This window comes from Panicum virgatum, chromosome 2K (assembly GCF_016808335.1).
Source record: "Panicum virgatum strain AP13 chromosome 2K, P.virgatum_v5, whole genome shotgun sequence".
Taxonomy (NCBI): domain Eukaryota; kingdom Viridiplantae; phylum Streptophyta; class Magnoliopsida; order Poales; family Poaceae; genus Panicum; species Panicum virgatum.
Window position 1 is genome coordinate 59,338,961 of NC_053137.1, and position 23,508 is coordinate 59,362,468.

General features: G+C 48.4%; 1 protein-coding gene across 2 annotated transcripts; it reads right to left on the reverse strand.

Moving 5' to 3' along the window:
* Positions 1–426: 426 nt before the first annotated feature.
* Positions 427–7,447, reverse strand: LOC120690477 (cysteine-rich receptor-like protein kinase 10). Of its 2 annotated transcripts, none has more exons than XM_039973139.1 (7): positions 6,208–7,447; positions 2,306–2,443; positions 2,060–2,178; positions 1,544–1,751; positions 1,220–1,457; positions 961–1,111; positions 427–861 (listed from the first exon to the last, which is right to left on the reverse strand). In XM_039973139.1, the coding sequence occupies exons 1-7, from the start codon at positions 7,094–7,096 to the stop codon at positions 580–582; spliced, it is 2,025 nt and encodes a 674-aa protein (XP_039829073.1). In that variant the 5' UTR covers positions 7,097–7,447; the 3' UTR covers positions 427–579. The 2 variants fall into 2 exon arrangements, with proteins under 2 accessions (XP_039829073.1, XP_039829068.1); XM_039973134.1 differs by having other exon boundaries at positions 2,060–2,187; positions 6,208–7,444.
* Positions 7,448–23,508: the final 16,061 nt, after the last annotated feature.

Consider the following 23,508-nt stretch of genomic DNA (forward strand, 5'->3'; position numbering starts at 1 on the left):
TATATTACTGTTCTATTTGCATATTAGTTATTCAAAAATAATGTGCATAACTACAAACAACCAAATATTTTAAACATAAAAAATTAGATCTGAATAACTAACAAGTATCATGCCAATAGATTGATTATATTTTTAGAAAACTTTTATACCCATTTCGTATTTTTAATTTAAAATAAATTAATTATGATTTTTTAAGTTTAAATTTGAATATTTTTATTCTCACAGAATAGAAAACCATCTTTGAACCCACCTAAAGGGTCAAATTTGCCGGTCAACAGTTGGATGGTCTTTGTTATTCGATTTCGTAGTTACGGGTTGAAAATTGAACTTTTATGATAATTTGAAGGTGTAATTTTTGAGACTCCTATTCCCCTGCAGTCGCCATTTCGTTCAACCACCACCAGTAAAGCGAGAGTTTTCTTTTGAGAATACAGCAAAGGAATCTGATGGTAGGGACAAATTACAACTCGTGGTGAATTAGTTCCACCAGTTTCTCAACGGGAAACAAACAGAAACAATGTATCTTTCGCTATCCACAAAACCGTCGCCGTGTGCCTTAGCCCTTCGGCCTAGACTGCTCTACCTGGCAGAAGGATACGATGAAACAGTGCCGGAATTGTAAGAGTAACCTGAACTTGGATCCAAGAAAAATGTCGGTCTTGCAGCAGGAGGCAAAGAACTGGTAGCATCGTCATCTAGCATCACCACGACATCTGACATTGCAGGTCGGTCCATGGGATTCTGCTGCAGGCACAACAAGCCGATGTTAACGCATTTTAGCACCTCACTCTCCGAGTAGTTCCTTCCCAGGGAATCATCTATCATCTCTGCAATTGTTCCCTCAGACCAGTGCCTCCATACCTAGCATCAGTTTCATGTGTTCAGAATCAACAACAATATGCAAGTACTATTACAAGCAATATATATACAGTGTGTTTATTGCCAATGCAAAGTACTCACGATGCTTATAATGTCTTCGTTCTGCTCATGGAAGTAATGTCCGGTGTTTCTCTGCCCCGTTACTATCTCTATAACAAGGATGCCAAAACTGAACACATCCGATTTCGTGGAGTACTGTCCACGCATCACGTACTCAGGAGACATGTAGCCACTGCAATGACAAGAATGAGGACCATGGTTAGTTAGAGGGCATTATGTGCCTGATGAATAGCAGGCTAATAAACCGAGAATGGTTAACTAATTGATAATGATTGATTACAATGTCCCGACGATGCGGTTTGTGACATCTCGTGTTTGGTCTTGCCCGAAGAGCCTGGCTAGGCCGAAGTCGCCAATTTTAGGGTTCATGTCTGCATCCAACAAAACATTGCTCGCTTTCATGTCGCGGTGGACAATTTTCTTCTGAGAGTCTTCATGAAGATATTGCAATCCTCGAGCAACCCCTTCTATTATGTTGAATCGCTTCCTCCAATCCAGCCGTCTTTTTTCCTCAGGGTCTAACAGTCAGCATTTTAAGGTTATTGAAAGTGCAGTTATGTTAATAAAAGGAAGTGTATAAATTCTTTTGGAAGATTTTTAGTACCAAAAAGAATAGTATCAAGGCTTTTGTTGGGCATGTACTCGTAGACGAGCAATTTTTCTCCCTCTTCTAAACAAAAACCCTCCAATCGAACGAGATTCTTATGATGAAGTTTGGCCACCAGAACTAGCTCGTTTCTTAGTTCTTCTAGGCCCTGATCTGAACCCTTTGACAGCCTCTTCACAGCCACTTCTTGTCCAGAAAGATCTCCCTGCATAAATTTAGTATCTTCCATGATTTTAATTCAATGAATAGAATATACTGCATCAAAAAGTCTTAGAAGTTTCACACCTTATATTCTCATTTCTCAATAATTTAGTACTAGCTTTTCAAAAATGATCCTGAATACTAAATCCGTGCTTTCAATATGCTTTTACTTCATATTTTGATCATCCTTGTTTTGTTTAAATCAACTATCTATCCTGTCATTCCTGTGTACATTTTACAGCAATAGCGCAAGGTTTTTTTTTTTTTTTTGCATCAAAGCCTGATGCCAACTTTCAAAGATTTTATCATTACCTTATAAACTGCACCAAATCCCCCTTGGCCTAGTTTATTGCTCTCATCAAAGTTATTTGTTGCTACTTGCAGTGATGCCAGAGATAACAATGTTGACTTGATGCTTTCGAAGTCCTCCGCTGCATGGGCTGGTAAATTTCCATCAATTCCATTACAGAGAGTGCTGAATTTACCTCAAATGAAATGATAATAATACTAAAGAACGAAAGGTTTATAGCTTCACGCCGAACTGTGCAGAGAACTTACTTTGGCGGGCAAGCTTTGTTCCTCGGGATCTTCTTTTCATACGCACATTCCAGACGTAAAGGATTGTGGCAGCTACTACAGCGACAAACACTATTGGCAATATAATTCCAAGAAGTTTGCCAGCTGAATTAGTTTTACCTGTGATTTTATCAAAAAAAAACTCAGTTCAAGTTTGTCCAGTACTAACATTTTTTTTTGCTATCTTAGCTCATGATTGTAATTGTTGCTCAATGAACAAATGAAGTTATTGTTTATCTCAGAAACTCCCGGATGATGCAGCAGTGTGCAGTAGGCACACAGCAGTGCAATCTTATTAAGGCCCTGTTTAGAGCATCTCCAAGAGTTCCCCATCCTATATTGTCATTCTTATTTTTTTAGCAAAAACAGAAAAAACCTTCTCCAACAGTCCCCATCCCAGATTGTCATTTATGCCCAGCTCAGAAAAAGATCCTCCGCGCGCGTATATATGCGCGCTCGTATCCGCGGCGCATCCGTTCGTATCAGAAGAGGTGGAAGGGCATAAAAATAATTTTTTCCTGCCTCAGGGTTCTTGATGTAAGTTTTCATAAGATGGAAGGGCATAAACATAATTTTGTTTCTCTCTCAGATTCCTGATTTAAGTTATATCTGGGTTTGGCAAATGAATTATGCCAAACTATTGGAGATGAGCTCTTTTTTTACTTGGCATATCTTTTTAGAAGTTGGCAAAACACAAGATTTGCCAAATAAAATTTAGTAAACTCTTGGAGATGCTCAGTTTCCAGAAAATTTTCTACAGTACCCGTCACATTAAATGTTTGGACACATGCATGGAGCATTAAATGCAATTGAAAAAATAATTAATTACACAGTCTAACTAATTAGCACGAGATGAATCTTTTAAGCTTAATTAGTTCATGATTGGACATTATTTGTCAAATAACAACGAAATGTGCTACAGTATCAAAACCAACAACTTTTCGCCAACTAAACAGGGTCTAATCGATTATCTTAATACAACAGTGTTAAAAGAAGCCACCATATTCGCCGAGAGGTCCTAGAAATTCCCACGTTAATCTAAAAAAGAGAAGAATTTACACCGTTAGATTTTATGAAGATCTAACGGTCTAAAAAAACTCAAGAGTCCCTATCAAATATAATTAATAAATAGCTAATTTCAGAATTTAAAAATAAAGAAATTAAAACATAACTGAAGTGTCCATGCCCAATACAATTACTAAATAGTTAAATTCGAAATTAAAAATTAAGAAAATTAATAGTCGGCTACATATCAAATATAATTAATAAATAGCTAATTTCGGAATTTAAAAATAAAGAAATTAAAACACGACTGAAGAGTCCATGCTCAATACAATTACTAATTAGTTAAATTTAGAATTAAAAAATAAGGTAATTAATAGTTGGCACAAGAGTCCATATCAAATATAATTAATAAATATCTAATTTCGAAATTTAAAAATAACAAAATTATAACATGATTGAAGAGTCCATGCTCAATACAATTACTAAATAGTTAAATCTGGAAATAAAAAATAAGGAAATTAATAGTTGACCAATATGTCCATATCAAATACAACTAAACAAATAACAGTTTTAAAAACTCAAGAGTTCATATCAAATATAATTGATAAATAGCTGATTTTGAATTTTAAAAATAAAAAAATTAGAACATGACCGAAGAGTTCATGCTAAATATGATTACTAAATAGTTCAATTTAGAATTAGAAAAATAAGAAAATTAATAGTTGACGAAAAGTCTATATCAAATACAACTAAATAAATAGAAAAAAATAAAAAAAATAGTAGTTAATTTGTATAGCCAAGAAGCAAATTAGGAAGAAAAATAGCTAAAGAAATACTATATTCTACATGTTATATTAGTGAGTGGCTATTAAAAGAAGCCACCACATTCTTTGAGTGGGTCAAGATATTCCAATGTTTTAATCTAAAAAACAAATTTATACCATTGGATTTTATGAAGATCTAACGGTCTAGACTTATTTAAAGAATCCAAATCAAGCACGACTAATAATACATATATATAATTTTTATCCAAAAAATTCATATATATTACAAATAATATACATATATAAGTTTAAAATTTTAAAAATAGAAAACAATCTATCGAAATAGAAAGCTAAATTTTGAATTAAAATCGAGCTCCATGCAAGCATACAAGAGTGAGTGAAGACGTTGGTCGTGGTATTACACATGCAAAATCCAGCCAAAACCAATCACCACCACCCATGGTTTGGTGACCATACGAGGAGGTGACAAAACATTAAGCGGTGGTCAACCTTGCATGGTAGCTTGCGCTGCATGAAGTCAAGACATCCTTTGCTGGCAACCGAGACAAGATATATAGGGGAAAGAATACGGGATAAGATGCGAGGAGAGGGAGCGAGATTGAGCTGGTGGAGTTCAACGCATCCGAGCTGGTCATATGCTCCGGTCGATGTTCTGTATGTACTATGCCAATACCAAACTGACATGCTAGAACAAGAGATGTACATGACTGCTGCAGCATGTATGGTGCTTGATTGGTGGTGATGGCACTCACGCTCAGATATTTGTGACATGCTTGATCATCGTCAAGCTTGCAACTGCAAACTCGGATGGTTACTTGCTCGGTGCTTTGGGAAGCTAGGACATGAAATTCGGCATCTCTGCGGCCGTCGTCATACTGGTAGCTTTTGGCATCCTAGACATAGGAATGTCCACAAGTAGTTCAAGGATCTATTTTGTGGCCAGAGCGAGAGCAAGCAACACGAACGATTCATTTGGCATTCCGAGTAGATAAAAGCAGACTTTGAAAGGTCAAGAGCAGATAGACGAATCAGTGTTGTTGGCGTGACAAACTTTTGGTCAAAGGAGTAAGGACAAGAAGAAAAAAAAGGGCTTCTTTGTAACTTTGATTTGTTTTCATCTCCCGTTTATGAAGATCTCGCAACATACCCTAGCAGGTAGCTTGGTGGGTTCATAAGAAGTGACAAGGCTCACATACATGCTGCCTACACGCCTATTGGAATATCAGTCGATCAGTAACAACAAAAAAATAGTGTGGTTGGGCAACCGGGGTAGTTACCATGAAAACGGAGTTTATGTAGACTCAGACGCCATATCAATTCATGCCACCAGCCAACCTAGGGGAATATATGGTGCAAAAATATGTATGAAGGCGTGGCAACAGGGACACAATTGTTGTCCTTCACGCTCCAAAAAGAAACTGCGCATTGGAGGAGAGAGAACACCCTACTGATTATTATATATAGAGATTGGATATAGTTCAGCCATAGGGTAAATTAAAGAGGTCGTAAGTATAGGATTCGGAAGAAGACTTTAGACATGGGGTGGTCATTACAATGGAATCTAACGACTTATGGACTTGGAATTTCGATGGCCAGGTCCATCTTTCCACAATAAGACTGTAAAATTTCAGTTAGTAATTAAATTTGCAACCATTGTATCTTCCATTTATAAATAATTTAATCATTTTCACTAAATGCTTTGATATGCCAACTCCTCTTAACAATAAAGCAAGTAATATAAAAATTGTTAACTCAGTCATATTTTCTTCTTAAGATTAAGACTCTCTAACTAAAATTAAAATTACAAGATGTTTCTTTGTATTCTCTTTTAGCGTGAATTCATATTGCCCAACACATGATGTGGTTACAAGGAAAAAAAACCACACCTCAATCTGGGTAATTTAGACAAAATAATAGCAATAAATCAACAAAACCAAACTATATAATAATAATATTTTTAAAAAATATATATAAATAATAAAACTAGCTGCCGCACTATTTGCGCGGGGCACGGTGCTAGTTCATCACAACTTAAATGGGCCAAGCTCTCTGTCCGTTTTTAGGAAAGCAAAGAGGTCAAGACTCGAGACTCACCTCCCGTAGTGCCCGGTACAGACTCCGTCGAAGGCGCCGGCGCTGGAACGGTCGCGTCGCCGTTCATCTGCAGCTTCACCATGGGAGCGCCGGTGTAGAACCTGTCCCCGAGCTCGGACCTCAGGTTGCAGCGCGAGCCGGCGAGCCTCGCGCCCTCCCCGTTGGGCTTGAACCTGCTCCCGTTCCACCACGCCGCCACCAGGTCGCCGAGGCACCCGCGGCACTGCGCCGGCGACAGGTCCCCCGCGCACTGCGCCATGGACCAGATGTTGGGGACCTGCGGGTCGAGCCCCACCAGCTGCCCCGTGGCGAAGTACAACCTCGGCGCCGACGCCGGCGACGGCTGCGGCGAGCTGTCCACTGCGCGGCGCGCGGTGGCGTTGAGCAGACGCGTGACGGCGGCGTCGTAGGCGGCAACGTCGACGCCGTCGGGGATGCTGGTGCCGCTGATGAGGGGCACGAGGCCGGTGTTGTTGGGCGAGGCGAGGAAGTCGGCGCCGGCGACGCGGACGTAGCACTGGTTGTAGACGAGCGCGGCGTCGCGGGTGCGGTTGCAGACGCGCTGCACGTCCTCGCCGGCGCGGGTGCCGCAGTCGAAGCAGTCAGACGCGCTGAGGTCGCCGCGGCAGAGCACGAGGCCGTAGACGGCGCCCGCGCCGGCTCCGGCAGAGCCCGACGCGAAGAGCGCGGGCGAGTTGGAGGCGTTGGCGCGGAGGGCGGAGACGAGCCACAGGAGGTTGGCCGCGTAGGTGCTGCCCACGGAGTAGTTGCCGCTCTGGGCGTCGCAGACCGCCCACGGCTGCGCGGCCGCGAGGGGCGCGAGCGCCGCCGCCACGGCGACGAGCAGCGCTACGACGACAGGGAGGCGGGCGGCGGTCGGAGGAGCCATGGGTGGAACGACGAACTGGCTGGTGTGGCTGGTGAGACGTGAGTTGGAATTGAAAGCTAGCTAGATTGATGCCGCGGATAAACTTGGCAACTTGGCACGGAGGAGGAGCGCCAGCGATGCATGCATGGAACGGGAATGGTAGTAGTACACTAGCGCGATACTATCTCATAGCAGGTGGCTCAGTGGGTGGGTGTCCATGGCAACTTGTTGGCGACTTGCCGAGATCGACGCGTTCCTTTAGGCTTTAGGACGCCATGAAATTGCGAATTCGAAAAGGAGAAGAGGACGGAAAGGGGAGCTGCAAGTTGCTCGATCGGCGCTCGGCGGCAGGTTTCGCAGAAAGCTGACCAGAGCAGCCGCACCGTGTGCCCGTGCTTCAACTTGGCAATATTTTGATCGTTTCTTGCTTACTAGGGGTAGTCATTGCATTGCATCCACCGGATGGATTAAACAAGGCCAGAGCCGTCGACATCGTCGCCGGACATGGCGCGGCCAGAGCTTGTGACTTGGAATGGAATGGGAGACCGCGGCGCAGCTGGTGCGTGGTTTGTTCGGTCCCGGAGACCCACAAAAAGAAAGATGGGGAGGACTGGTCGTAGCAAGCTCTGGACCTCTGGTAGTATATAATAGAGTAGTAATACACGTCGTCCGTGCCTGCCAATGTTGCCGATGTATAGCTGGTGTTCAATGTTCAAGGTCGCATCGTCGCAGGTCCACGTCCACACCTCAACTGCCCCCGCGTGGTTTGCTCGCTGCGGCCCGTGGGCTGGGCGCGGACGAGCGGCGCGGCGCGGCGGCTGCAGTGGGGACCGGATCTCCGAGGCGCGCAGCGCGCATGGCTGCATTCCCGCGACGCGACCGCATGCGAGCCCCGGCGACACGCCGGGGCAAGTGTGAGCGGCGGATCTGAGAAATCTGGTCTTGGCGCTTCCAGAGTGCCGACCTGCGGCGTAGGTAGCCGAGACGTACGTCGCTGGAGACGGACGGCGAAGTCCAGTGCCCTTTTCCATTTGGGATTTTGGCTGCTGCCACTGGCAGGCAGCTAAGGACGGGCGGGCGGGCGGGCCCGCGGCGGGTGAACGGGAGCGATCGTCCCTTGTGGCAGGGGCAGGGCATCGGGGTGATGAAACCAGTCAAGTGTCAGCAGCCTTTGCCCTGTTGCCAACTTGCCGTGGCGAGGGCGACGCACTGCTGCTCACTGCTCACTGCCCTACTCGTCCTCCGCGTTGTCCAGATCGCGCGCACGTTGTCGGCCGGAAATCCGACGATGCTACGGGCGGCCCCCAGGGCAGATAAACCTCGCGGCCTACGCATCATCACGAACTACGGTAACCCAGCAGAATTAGCCTCGCCCAGCGCGCTGCCGACTGCCGAGCCAACAAACAAGAACCGCGGCCACGCAGCCATATCACGACACAGCCCATCCGGTCTGTGAGGCCCAGAGCCGGGAGTTTTTGTCTAAACTAGCCCCCGACGCTGGGTTCGGCTCCTTCCGCCGACTCCGGAATGTTGGCATGTTGACTGGCACAGACACATGTTGACTGCCAATCAGCTAGAAATGTACCGGTAATTCACTGGTTCTAGAAGAGGGAAGGCTGCGAACTGACCGTAGTCCGTGGGTAAAGTTTCTTAAGGTGGAACCTACCTACTCAGGTTTAAGATCTAGACTCGACGTACTAGATGCTTATATTTTTTTGAATTTATTCTAGAATTTATCCGGCAATGTGCCCGTTGACAATGAGGCTCTACCAGCTCAGTCTCCTGTCATAGAGATAGGGTTGTGTCTGTGTGTTTAAGGGGTGAGTGTGTAAGTGTGTAAGGATCTGCCGGCTCAGTCTTCGATCATCATATATAGAAATAGAAATGTGTCCGTATGTTTAAGATAAGAGGTGGGTGTACGTGCTTGTATGTGAGCGTTTACCGATACCCAAATCCGCTGCCTCGTAAGGTAGAGACTAGAGACTGACGTTGCCCAGCAGGACATTCCATGCATTATTTATGCGAACAAATTCAAATCAAACATGAAAGAAAAATATAAAAGGGCACTCCAAAAGATCATGCGAGGCACCAACTTCATCCGCCGCAGTCGTGCTCCCGTAGTGGCTGCACGATGCTCCCGGAATCGGATAATCGGTACCCAACTGATCGACATCACACTTGTGGTTCTCGTAGGTCAAACCATAAACAACCAAGCCCTGCGCTGACCGTGCCAACCCGATCGCAAGCAGGCTCACGCCGCAGGCGCCTCAGGTGCAATGCACAGCTAATAATCGTGCCGATGGATTCCAAATTAATTCGAAAATCACCCGCCAGATTCTCTGATGAACCAACTGTTAGATTATTGGATCGAGTAGGGCGTAGATCGAGAGGTTACTTTCTTTGTTCAGAGCCACCGTAGGTTCGTTGGTGAAGTTCTGCGTTAGGCAGCTGTGACAGCCTGTGGCCAGTTGGGCCGGGCTAATTCGGGTTACTGTAGCATGGCTATTGTAGCGCGAAAAATACTGTAGCTCCGGCACAGAATTCCCAGTTTAGTCCCATACCGAGAAACGGTAACGAGTTTAAAAGACCGGTCACGGGAAGGTGAATAATTCCGGCTGCAGCCTTTTGCGCGAAGCGAGGACGAAAGCGCAAGAGAGTTATTTAGCAGGTGTGTTTTACTCAAAATGTAGTGTAGATCTTAGCCGTTATCCCGGGCCGGGTCGTTACAGGGGTATCAGAGCCATACTTTCGCGGTTTCACGCCACGTACGGGCAGAAGTGCGCGTACATGAGCACGTCGGCGCGTGGAAACACAGATGCCAACAGCATGTGGACGGACACACATGGGCTGCTGGCAGTGAACCCACGGGCGTGGCACATGGGATCGTAGCACTAGACGTATGGGACGTGGCCCAAGAGAGGGAATCCTGCTCCTTTGTCCCGTATGGGTAAGCTGGTTCGATGTCTCGATGAGGATGTCGAGTCCTCAACGGGGGGGTGACTGTGACAGCCCGTAGCTCCGGCACAGTATTTCCAGTTTAGTCCCATACCGAGAAACGGTAACGAGCCAGACCAGTTTAAAAGACTGGTCACGGGAAGGTGAATAATTCCGGCTGCAGCCTTTTGCGCGAAGCGATGACGAAAGCACAAGAGAGTTATTTAGCAGGTGTGGTTTACTCAAAATGTAGAGTAGATCTTAGCCATTATCCCGGGCTGGGTCGTTACAGCAGCGACGCGCAGCGCAGTGGCATCATGGTGGTGGCGCCGGAGTCGGAGAGGATGGCGGTGGCTTCATGCAGAGGCGGCAGAGGCATGGTGCAGTGACGGTGGCGTGGTCGGTGGCGGTGCAGTGGCGACGGCGAGCCGGTGGCGCTTCCCGTCGCTTCAGCACATCCCCCAGATCGGCTAGGGTTTCTTTGGTGGGGCTAAAGGGACGACGAACTTTGGACCGTGTGCCACTGACCCCCACCTCATCCTTTTATATGTGTGCTGCACGACGGGGGCCCACCAGCCTCCCATGCGCTGGGCGCCCCCGATCAGGGCGCGAGTCAAGGCCCGTTTGGTCCGTTGGGCCCAAACGGCGGAGATCAACACTAACATTCTCCTCCTTGATCTCATCTCGTCTTTTAACTTATTTCAATCTTTACTTTCTTCATTCTTGATTATTTATCTACCTACTCCATCACGGATCAGTGCATAAGAGCATGCCTCATCGTCACGGTCATTTCTCAAAAACGATCTCTTATTGATCTATCTTCTTTTCTTAGATCAACATCCATAAGTACTTTTCTTTTCAAGCAATTCTTTAAAAAGAATACACTTTCCCATGCGATGGTCTTCTTTCTTTATGAGTAACATGTACTTAGTTCATTTTCTTTTGTCCCTTCAAGAAGGACTACATGCAAAACTTTGTCTAAAAAGACAATAATAAAAAAAAACTTCAAGTTTTATTCTATGTCACCGTTGGACAAAAATAGAATAAAAACATCCTTCTATTTACATTAATTTCATATCACCGTTGGGCAGAAATAGAATTAATGTATGGAAAACTCAATAAACTTTAAAACAATATATATGCTCCTCAAAATTAAATCCTCCCGTTGGTTCGAATTTAATTAGAGGATAATCAAATTTGTTGCTGCGCAAACTAGAAAATACATTTCTCTAGTTTGAGAGCAGTTCTTTGTCTATTCTCTGAAAAAAATGGCTTTGATGCAAAATCTACCAGAGACTTTAAACTTTAAGCTATGACTCACTAAAATTATAATATTGTTATCATCAACGTTGGTCAGAAAATAACAATAACATAATTAACTTTTAATTTCTCTCTTTTGAGAATTGTCTTTCTGAGTTCAGCAAAACTCAACTTTGAGACTTCAAATGACAGAATAATGCCAAAACTCAACTTTGACTTTAAATAGCGGAAGCTTTTCTATCTTAAACTTTAAATGTGTCTTTTACCCACAGGGAAAAACTCATTTAAGCTTTTAAAACTATTCTTCCAATTAAATCTTCTCGTTGGTTCCGACTTAATTGAAAAATTAAACATTTTCTTTGCAGCGGAAAACTTTTCTTTCTTTAAGCCAGCGGAAAACTTTTCCTTTCTTTATGGCAGTGGAAATCTTTTCTTTCTTTCAGAAACAGTGCTTTGTACTCATTTTCTCTCTAAACAATTTATCTCGTTGGTTCAAAGTTGAATAGAGATCAAACTGTACAAAACTTACTCAAAGTAAGTTCTTTAATCATGCTTTAAAAAATAATTCCCCCGTTGCTTTCAATTAAAATTAAGAGCGACAACTTTAAAACTTTGCAGCTGAAACATGAAAAATTCTATTCTATATTCAGAAGCATTGCTGTACATTTCTCTCTAACAAAATACACGTTGGTGCAAATTTGAATAGAGATCGAATTCATCAAAACACCATTCAAAATGCTTCTGAAATAGAATAAAAACATGAAACTTTATTACTATGCTTGCAGCCAGCCCAGCAGCATGGCAGCGGCCCAATCCTTCCTTCACCGGCCTGCTCAGCTCGCTCGGCCTGCCAGGCCCGAGCGCCACTCGGCTCGCTGGGCCGCCGAATCGGCCCATCCGCGGCTGCCCCCTCCGCCCTCATGAATCGCAGCCGTCCGTTGTGATCCGACGGCTGAGCGCGGAGATCAGAGGAACCAAATAGTTGGCGGCCGGTTCTTCCGCTCGAACCCTAGCGCCATTTGACTCCTCTCCTGGCCCGAGCCGCCGCCGCCGGCGCCGGCGCACCACCAGATCTGACCACCGGCCCACTGCCAGTGACCCTTCTTCTTTCCTCCCCTCCTTTCTTTCCCACCTGATCGAGTCGAGCGGCGGCCGCCACTGCGGCTCGTTGGAGGAGGTGACTGCGCCGGCACGGGGCTCTTCGCCGGCGCGCGCGCTTGCCTGAGGGTGAGCGTGCCGCCGTCAAACGGCCTTGGGGCGGTGCCCTGAGCCCGAGCTCGTGTGTGCCTCTGTTCTACCCGACGGCGGCTCGGCTCTCTGTTCCGCGCGACGCGGCGGTCTGCTGGCGAACCGGCGACTCTCGTCGCCTTTCCACGCTGCGGTGGCCGGCGGTGGTGTGCGCAGCGCGACAGGTAGGTCGCGCCGGCCTCTGTTCTTCCCTAGGGTTAGGGTTTGGGTTTGACTGTTGATTTGCTTTTTTGTGTCGATTCGAGATCGATTCAACTGGTTCTTTGTCTCTGTTTATTTGATTCGAAGCCGAATCTTCTTTCCCAACTTTATCTGTTAGGGCTAGGGTTCAACGAATCGAGACCCTTCTTCTCTTTGATTCTTTCGATCCGTGTTCGGATCCATCCCCAAATTCGATCTACACACTAGATCAAGGCTCTTGATACCATTGTTAGATTATTGGATCGAGTAGGGCGTAGATCGAGGGGTTACTTTCTTTGTTCAGAGCCAATGTAGGTTCGTCGGTGAAGTTCTGTGTTAGCAGCGACGCACAACGCAGTGGCATCGTGGTGGTGGCGCCGGAGTCGGAGAGGATGACGGTGGCTTGATGCAGAGGCGGCAGAGGTGCGGTGCAGTGACGGTGGCGTGGTCGGTGGCGGTGCAGTGGCGACGGCGAGCCAGTGGCACTTCCCGTCGCTTCAGCACATCCCCCAGATCGGCTAGGGTTTCTTTGGTGGGGCAAAAGGGACGACGAACTTTGGACCATGTGCCACTGATCCCCACCTCATCTTTTTATATGTGTGCTGCGCGACGGGGGCCCACCAGCCTCCCACGGGCTGGGCACCCCCGATCAGGGCGCGAGTCAAGCCCCGTTTGGTCCGTTGGGCCTCCGGTGCAATGCACAGCTAATAATCGTGCCGATGGATTCCAAATTAATTCGAAAATCACCCGCCAGATTCTCTGATGAACCAACCACCAGTCTGTCTCGTCTCCCTCCGTTACTTCTACATGGGTGTGTCTATTTTCGTGGTCGACCACGAACAAAAAGTTAAGCCAAGAGGAAAAAACTCTTGGCGCGCATGTTCTATAGCTCCTCTCTTATATATCCTCCAACCCTGCTGCGGCGATGCATCGCATCTTCAGACAACCGATCACAGTGCAAAGACATATCGGGCCGGCCGTACCTGAAGCAATTGGTCGCTCTACGACTTGAGGACATGAAGGCCAGCTCCGGAGCTCTGCTCGCCGCCGTGGCGTTCGCGGCGGTGGCCGCGACGGCGGTGGCGACGACCTACACGGTCGGCGGCACCGACCAGTGGGACACCTACATCGACTACGACAAGTGGACCGCCGGCAAGACCTTCATGGTCGGCGACACCATAGGTGCGTGCCTGCTAGCTATGTACTCCGTACCGTCCATGCTCATCTATCGATCGACCAGTGGATCATCATGCGCAACTCGGTGAAGAAATGCACCATTGCTGTAACAACCACCACGCGGACAGTCCGCGAGGTGACGGCGGACAGTCCGCGAGGCGTCGCCCAGATATTTATCTGGATGGGCGTGGGACCCACTCGTCAATCCTCTCTTCTTCCTCTTTCCTTCCAGAGCCGAGCGGAGCTCGAGCTCCCGCGCCATCGTCGCCCCTTGCTTCGATCTCCCTCCTCCGTCCACCAGACCTCGATTCCTCGCGCAGGAACCTTCCTCGTCACCTCCTCCACCTTCCCAAACCCCTAAACCGGCTTATCCCCGGCTGGAATCTTTCCACCACCGCCGGACACCATTGGGGGTGCTTGAAGCTTGCTCCACCGCCGATCCGCCTCTCCGGTCGCCCTCCACTCGAACCGACTGCGGGAATGGATTCGTGGTGAGTTTCTTATGCTTCCCAGCCTTTTTCCCCTTCCATGGCGTGTCGCCGGCGCCGGAGCACGGCCTCCGCCGTCGCCGCCGCCCTTGCTGCCGCCTAGGGCGAGGGTCAGGAATTAGTTATCGCGGACGGTCCGCCTGGGGGGCGCGGACGGTCCGCAGGTCAGGTTAGTTTTGTCCAGAGACGATGTTGCCTCTGGTTGTTTTTGCAAGATTGACTGCGGACAGTCCGCTATCGGGGAGCGGACGGTCCGCCATTGAGGCTCAAATTTGTTCCAGAGACGATGTCGTCTCTGGAGGTTCGCAGGGGTGAACTGCGGACGGTCCGCTACTAGGGCGCGGACAGTCCGCAGTAGAGTCTAGGAAATTGTCCAGAGACGTTTTCGTCTCTGGTGGGTTGAGTACTTGAACTGCGGACGGTCCGCCAGGGGTGGCCGGACAGTCCGCAGGTAAAATGGGAAAAAGTTCCAGAGACGTTGTTGCCTCTGCTGGGTTGGTAGGATAGTGCGGCGGACAGTCCGCCACTCGGGCGCGGACAGTCCGCAGGGTATTTCAGTTAAAAGTAAACTAGTTACAATTCTTGGGCTGCACTCATTTAATACATATGCATACGTGTAGCATCCGCATCTGAGGGAGCCGTCTTTGAGGCGATCGCGGCACCACAAGAGCCAACGACGCAAGCCCAAGAGGAGAGGTGTGAGCACCCGGCCCAAGGCCCGTCTGGCCCCAGTGTTGAGCAGCAGGCGCAAGGCAAGCCCCGGTGCACATCCTAGTATTTTAAATTAAGATACCTATGTATGTTTCTACTACTTGTGCATTAAGTTCAGGAATTGTTTGGAACCCTAGTTGCATGATTCATAGGATTCCCGGAGTTATACTAGCATGTATAGGACGATAGTTGTGCTAAGCTTAGCGTTACCGGTAGAAGACGAGTGGTCTCCTGCACTCGCGAGATGTAGAATGTTAGGGGTCGAGTAATTTCCGGTTACTCGCGAGATACGTTATTATCTTTATATGATTCAGTATGTGAGATTGGTTTTGAAATGAACATGGAAATGTGAGACCGGGCGGGGATGATGGATAGGTATGGCAGCAGGACAGGGTTCCTGGGTGTCTTAGCCCCGTCTGTGTCGATTAAGGACCGGTGGATGTGGCAGTGCTGATCGGGGATTGAACTGTACTAACCGCATGCCGGGAGTAGGAGGTAGTCGAAACCGGTAAGCCGAGTACTGCCTTGCTTCGAAAGTACAGGAACCCGCACCCAACTCCTGGGGCGAGTCGAGTAGTCGCGGAGAATTGGGATTCATGTGTTTACTTTTGGTGGTCTCACGTTGAGCTCGGCTGACCATATGTCGTTGGGCTGGTTCCTGTAGTTCGAGGCGGGGAGGGGAATGGTTGGTATGTATAGTCCGACGGGGCAAATACGTGCCGTGTTGGTTAGGTCCACCTTGCAAGGTTAAATCGGATCGATTCGCCGTGTCTCGCGGTTATGAGGGTCTTGGTCTCTTTGTCACACCGTAGCAAAAATGTAGAATATGAGTTAGGAATGTTTATATAAAATATTGAGCTCACCAAATTATTTTGCTTGCATCACCATGATTGCTATAGTAGGTCTTCGCGAATATGAGATGAGAGTTAAATTTTTATAGAATCTGAAGCTAAAATAATGAAAGTAAGGAATTACTTTAGTTGCTTTTTCTGCAAAATAACCACCAGCCAAAAGCCTTGCATGTCTAGCTATGTGGGCTAAGTTATACCCACTGGTCGGGTAAGCCTTGCTGAGTATTAGAATACTCAGGGTTTGTTGCCAACATTATTTCAGGGCACGCAGACGTAGACTTCTGTCCCTGCTGCGCCAAGTTCATCCGCCGGGATGCAGAGGGATGGGTGGTCGTGGAGCCGGACGTCTAGTTAGGGATCTCTCTAGGGCTCACTTTTGGTAGCTGTAGGCCCCGTTCCTCTAGACGAACCAGGATTTCAGTATTGTAAAGTTTGTGAATTATGTATTTATTCAAACTCGGTTTGTAAAACTTAAGGTCAAGTTCTATGTATATTTGTTGTATATTCAATTATGTGTCGTGCTTGTACCATCTGCGCCCACCTTCGCGTGGGACTATCGGTGATGTTTCGATCGGGACGTGGGTTGCGAAAGGATCGCCAAATTAAGCCATTAAGCTAATGAGCCTGATGTGTTCAAATGACGGCCATTACGCTTAATTAGAGTTTTAATTTGGCGGTTCCGTCACAGCTGGTATCAGAGCCGAAACGCACCGAGGGTGGTACAGGCATGACTAAATTTCGAGTTTTTCTAAAAATATAAAAATGGGTTTTGTGCGTAGGGCGAGCATGCATCTCATTTTTGGAGGGTTTTTGGGGTTTTTCCGTGGGAGTTGGTGGGGGTGTGAGTCTACGATCCTAAGGACCTTTGTAGATGACGTACGGATCGAGAGGGTTGGTAGGGGGGCGTAAAAGGTTGCGAGAGTATCGTCGGTCGGACCGGAGGCACTGTCGCGAGGCATGTTCAGCGGACAGTCCGGTTAGGACCCGCGGACGGTCCGCCAGACCTTGAGAAAAATTTACCAGAGCCGGGTGGAACTGAATCTGGTTGACAGTGCGCACGGCGGACGGTCCGCAGACTCTCCGCGGACAGTCCGGTCGACTAGGATTTTGGGAAGCGGACGGTCCGCCCATGTACTGCGGACGGTCCGCCGTACTAATTTCGGCTGGACCAGGGCAGCTCGGTCAGACCAATTGGTGGCGCCGATCGATCGCCTGGCCCCGCCTGCTAGTATCCTTCAGAATTGTTTTGAAGCCCTACCTTCTGCATTGTGCCATGACTTGCAAGGATTAATTTGCTATCGGTTTTGTCTTGATTTATCTGGATGAGGGAACTAACCTCGTCATGGTTGAATGCAGAATGGGAGAACCACCGAACCCTCCTGAGTTGGCCCAGGCCATTGCGGCCATGCTCACTGGGCGCGATGAGCAGACGGCACTCCTCCGTGAGCTCGTGGCGCAGGGCAGAGCGCCGCAGCCTGGACCTCACCATCAGCCGCCTGCTCCTGGATATCCAGAGTTTCTGGCTACTCAACCACCGCTCTTCCATAAAGCAGATGAACCGCTGGAGGCAGACAGCTGGCTTCGGACTATCGAGTCCAAATTCACCCTACACCAGTACAATGATGGGGACAAGGCAGGATTTGCCGCTCAGCAGCTTAGGGGCCCAGCACGCACATGGTGGGACAATCATGTGGCAATGTTCCCTGCGGACACCCATTTCACTTGGGCACAGTTCCGGGAAGCCTTCAGGGCACATCACATTCCAGCGGGGGTGATTAGAAGGAAGCTCACAGAGTTCTTGGCCCTGAAGCAGGGCAATAACAGTGTACTACAGTACTCCCAAGCATTCAACACTCTCTCACAGTATGCTGGGTACCATGTGGACACTGACGAGAAGAAGCAGGCCTGTTTCAGGCAGGGGCTCAGTACCAAGCTCCAGGATCGCTTGGCGATGGTCAGGTTCGACAGTTTCAGTGAGCTAGTCAACGGGGCTATCATACAGGAGGACGCCCACCTAGCTCACAAGGCAGAAAAGAAGAGAAAGGCGCCGGCAGCGGGGTCCTCTAGCAGTGCCCCTCAGAGGTTTCGCTTGGTGCAGTCGGGCCCACAGCGAGCTCCTTTTCAGCACCAGCCACAGCAGCAGTGGGGATACAGGCCCCCTCAGTACACTCAGCCACAGGGGACGGTCAGGCCTCCTGCTCCTCAGCAGAATGAGCAGAAGGTCTGGGTGCAACAGCCGGGGGTGCGCCCCAATCTGTTTCCGTGCTACAACTGCGGGCAGCCGGGTCACTTTGCACGGAATTGCCCAATGCCACCCAAGCAAGGCCAGCAGTCGAGCCAGCAGGGTCAGAAGCAGCAAGTGGCCCACTTCAAGCCGGGGCAAGTGCACTACACCACCCTCGAGGGTATTCCTGAGGGAGCTCCAGTGATGGCGGGTACGTTCTCAGTAAATGAACAACCCGTTACAGTATTATTTGATTCAGGGGCGTCTCATACCTTTATTAGCAAGGGGTGTATTGTTAGACTGGGATTAAAAACTGAAAGCATGCCCAAGCCATACCACATTCATTCGCCTGGGGGGAAGTTAATCACCAATCAGTTTGTTAAGCAAGTACCCCTACAGTTGCAAGGAAAAATTTTCCCTATGGCCCTGATAATGTTACCAACCCAAAGGATAGATACTATATTGGGTATGAACTGGATGGAGGGTCAGGGAGTTACCCTGGACACGACCTCACAATCTGTGCACATCAACTCCTCTATTCATGGTAGTATGACTTTAAATTTGAGGGATCCAGCGTCTTTGACTCATGCGGTGCACCACGCCGAGGGCAAGAAGCTAGAGGACATACCAGTGGTGTGTAAATATCCGGACGTCTTTCCGGATGATTTGCCTGGAATGCCGCCTGATCGTGACGTGGAGTTTACCATTGAATTGCAACCGGGTACGGCACCGATTTCTAGGAGGCCTTACCGGATGCCACCCAATGAGCTGGCGGAGTTAAAGAAACAATTACAGGAATTGCTTGATAAGGGCTATATCCGTCCTAGCAAGTCACCTTGGGGCTGTCCTGCACTCTTTGTGAAAAAGAAAGATGAGAGCCTCAGGCTGTGTGTGGATTATAGACTTCTGAATGCCGTCACAATCAAAAATAAATATCCCCTTCCCCGGATTGATATTCTGTTTGATCAGCTATTCGGGGCCAAAGTATTTTCCAAGATTGATCTCCGCTCTGGCTATTATCAGATAAAGATTAGAGCTGAGGATATTCCCAAGACAGCTTTTTCCACCAGATACGGACTTTTTGAATATCTGGTCATGTCTTTCGGGCTAACCAATGCCCCTGCTCATTTCATGTACCTCATGAACTCGGTATTCATGCCCGAGCTAGATAAGTTTGTCGTTGTTTTCATCGACGACATTCTTATATTTTCCAAGAATGAAGAAGAGCATGCAGAGCATCTCCGCATTGTGCTTCAGCGCCTGCGGGAGCACAAGCTGTATGCCAAATTTAGCAAATGCGATTTTTGGCTCAAGGAAGTCCAGTTCTTGGGCCACATCATCTCGGACAAAGGGATTTCGGTTGATCCTAGCAAGATTCAGGATGTCCTGGATTGGCAGGCTCCTACCTCTGTTCCTGAGATTCGAAGTTTTCTTGGGCTAGCAGGATATTATCGCCGGTTTGTACCGGAGTTCTCAAAAATTGCTAGGCCCATGACCGAATTACTCAAGAAAGGAGTGAGATTTAGTTGGGGCAACAATTGTGAGCAGGCTTTCCAGACCTTGAGAAGACTTCTGACGTCTGCTCCTGTCCTGGCTCAGCCAGATATCACTCGACCATTTGATGTTTATTGTGATGCATCAGGTATGAGTTTTGGCCGCATTCTCATTTCCGCCTTTGACTTAGCCAGGTATGATTCTGGCCTTGATGTTTGTATGTGATGCATTAGGTACGGGCCTTGGCTGCGTCCTTATGCAAGATCAGCGGGTGATAGCTTATGCTTCCAGAGCACTTAGGCGACACGAAGAGAACTATGCCACTCATGATTTGGAATTGGCAGCAGTGGTGCATGCGCTGAAGATTTGGCGTCATTATCTTCTGGGTAATCCTGTGCATATATACTCCGACCACAAGAGTCTAAAGTATATTTTTACTCAGAATGAGCTAAACTTGCGCCAGAGACGGTGGTTGGAATTGATTAAGGATTATGATCTGGAAATCCACTATCACCCGGGCAAAGCTAATGTGGTAGCAGATGCATTGAGCAGAAAGGCAAGTTGCAATTGTATCTCAGTAACCCCTATGCATGCAACTCTATGCCAAGAGATGGAGAAGTTGAATTTGGCTATAGTAGCTGAGGGTACACTTACTCATATTACCCTCACTCCAACACTGCGGGATCAAATTATTGCCGCTCAAAGAGATAATATTGGCATGGAAAGGATTAGGCAGAGGCTCATGGAAAGTGACCCTCGTGTGGCATGTTTTCAGCTAGATGGCGAGGGTGTGTTATGGTTTAAGAACCGGCTGGTGGTACCTAAGGATTTAGAACTCCGGAAACAAATTCTTGATGAGGCTCACCTCTCTAGGTATTCTATCCATCCTGGCAGCAACAAGATGTATCAGGATCTGAAACAGCGGTTTTGGTGGACAAGGATGAAGCGGGAAATCGCAAGTTATGTGTCAGAATGTGACACCTGTCGGAGGGTTAAGGCTAGCCACTTGAGATCAGCCGGCCCCTTGCAGCCATTGAGTATTCCATCCTGGAAGTGGGAAGACATTAGTATGGATTTCATCGTCGGTCTACCCAAAACTTCCAAGGGGTATGACTCGATATGGGTTATTGTAGATCGTCTCACCAAGTCGGCCCATTTTCTACCGGTAAAGACCACACATGCGGCGAAGCAATACGCTCAGCTATATATAGATCGCATTGTGAGTCTTCATGGAATTCCAAAAACAATCATTTCGGACCGGGGTGCTCAGTTCATTGCCCGGTTCTGGGAGCACTTTCATGCCGCCCTCGGCACTCGGCTCCTCCGCAGCTCGGCTTATCATCCCCAGACTGACGGTCAGACAGAGAGAATAAACCAAATATTAGAGGACATGCTTAGAGCTTGCGTGCTCACCTACAGTCAGAAATGGGATGAGTGCTTGCCATTGGCCGAGTTTGCTTATAACAACAGTTATCAAGAAAGCATCAAAATGGCTCCATTTGCGGCCTTGTATGGACGGAAATGCAGAACGCCTTTGAATTGGTCAGAAGCGGGGGAGAGAACTTTCTTTGGGCCCGATATGGTGAATGAAGCAGAAGAGCAGGTTCGGGTCATTCAGGAAAATTTGAAGATTGCCCAATCCCGACAAAAGAGTTATGCGGACAAGAAGCGTCAATCCACCCTGTTTCAAGTAGGGGATCATGTCTATCTGCGGGTATCTCCAATGAAAGGGGTTCAACGGTTCGGGGTGAAGGGAAAGCTCGCACCTCGCTATGTTGGGCCTTTTCTTATTGTTGAGCAATGTGGGCCAGTGGCATACCGTTTGGAGCTTCCTGCCCACCTATCCGCGGTTCATAATATATTCCACGTATCTCAGCTCAGGAAATGCCTCCGTGTTCCGGAGAAGGTGCTTGACATTGAGAAACTACAAGTGGAACCCGATCTTGTCTATCCCGAATACCCAATCAAAATTGTTGATCACAAAACCAGGGTCACTCGGAATCAAACCAGTGAATTCTATAAAGTGCAATGGAGCAATCACTCTGAGCGGGAAGCTACTTGGGAGACGGAGGAATTTGTTCGGACTAAATGTCCGGAATTGCTACAAGTCTACCAAGGTACACCCCAATTTATAACTCTCCCTTTAGCTATTCCTTAAATCTCGGGGCGAGATTTCTTTTAGGGGGTAGGATTGTAACAACCACCACGCGGACAGTCCGCGAGGTGACGGCGGACAGTCCGCGAGGCGTCGCCCAGATATTTATCTGGATGGGCGTGGGACCCACTCGTCAATCCTCTCTTCTTCCTCTTTCCTTCCAGAGCCGAGCGGAGCTCGAGCTCCCGCGCCATCGTCGCCCCTTGCTTCGATCTCCCTCCTCCGTCCACCAGACCTCGATTCCTCGCGCAGGAACCTTCCTCGTCACCTCCTCCACCTTCCCAAACCCCTAAACCGGCTTATCCCCGGCTGGAATCTTTCCACCACCGCCGGACACCATTGGGGGTGCTTGAAGCTTGCTCCACCGCCGATCCGTCTCTCCGGTCGCCCTCCACTCGAACCGACTGCGGGAATGGATTCGTGGTGAGTTTCTTATGCTTCCCAGCCTTTTTCCCCTTCCATGGCGTGTCGCCGGCGCCGGAGCACGGCCTCCGCCGTCGCCGCCGCCCTTGCTGCCGCCTAGGGCGAGGGTCAGGAATTAGTTATCGCGAACGGTCCGCCTGGGGGGCGCGGACGGTCCGCAGGTCAGGTTAGTTTTGTCCAGAGACGATGTTGCCTCTGGTTGTTTTTGCAAGATTGACTGCGGACAGTCCGCTATCGGGGAGCGGACGGTCCGCCATTGAGGCTCAAATTTGTTCCAGAGACGATGTCGTCTCTGGAGGTTCGCAGGGGTGAACTGCGGACGGTCCGCTACTAGGGCGCGGACAGTCCGCAGTAGAGTCTAGGAAATTGTCCAGAGACGTTTTCGTCTCTGGTGGGTTGAGTACTTGAACTGCGGACGGTCCGCCAGGGGTGGCCGGACAGTCCGCAGGTAAAATGGGAAAAAGTTCCAGAGACGTTGTTGCCTCTGCTGGGTTGGTAGGATAGTGCGGCGGACAGTCCGCCACTCGGGCGCGGACAGTCCGCAGGGTATTTCAGTTAAAAGTAAACTAGTTACAATTCTTGGGCTGCACTCATTTAATACATATGCATACGTGTAGCATCCGCATCTGAGGGAGCCGTCTTTGAGGCGATCGCGGCACCACAAGAGCCAACGACGCAAGCCCAAGAGGAGAGGTGTGAGCACCCGGCCCAAGGCCCGTCTGGCCCCAGTGTTGAGCAGCAGGCGCAAGGCAAGCCCCGGTGCAAATCCTAGTATTTTAAATTAAGACACCTATGTATGTTTCTACTACTTGTGCATTAAGTTCAGGAATTGTTTGGAACCCTAGTTGCATGATTCATAGGATTTCCCGGAGTTATACTAGCATGTATAGGACGATAGTTGTGCTAAGCTTAGCGTTACCGGTAGAAGACGAGTGGTCTCCTGCACTCGCGAGATGTAGAATGTTAGGGGTCGAGTAATTTCCGGTTACTCGCGAGATACGTTATTATCTTTATATGATTCAGTATGTGAGATTGGTTTTGAAATGAACATGGAAATGTGAGACCGGGCGGGGATGATGGATAGGTATGGCAGCAGGACAGGGTTCCTGGGTGTCTTAGCCCCGTCTGTGTCGATTAAGGACCGGTGGATGTGGCAGTGCTGATCGGGGATTGAACTGTACTAACCGCATGCCGGGAGTAGGAGGTAGTCGAAACCGGTAAGCCGAGTACTGCCTTGCTTCGAAAGTACAGGAACCCGCACCCAACTCCTGGGGCGAGTCGAGTAGTCG

Coding starts and splice junctions, on each gene's coding strand:
- LOC120690477 (XM_039973134.1), bottom strand. CDS start 7,096: ATGGCTCCTCCGACCGCCGCCCGCCTCCCTGTCGTCGTAGCGCTGCTC. Junction 2,444..6,207: donor TGTACCGGGCACTACGGGAG/GTGAGTCTCGAG, acceptor ATAAAATCACAG/GTAAAACTAATTCAGCTGGC. Junction 1,752..2,059: donor GATTTGGTGCAGTTTATAAG/GTAATGATAAAA, acceptor AAATTTATGCAG/GGAGATCTTTCTGGACAAGA.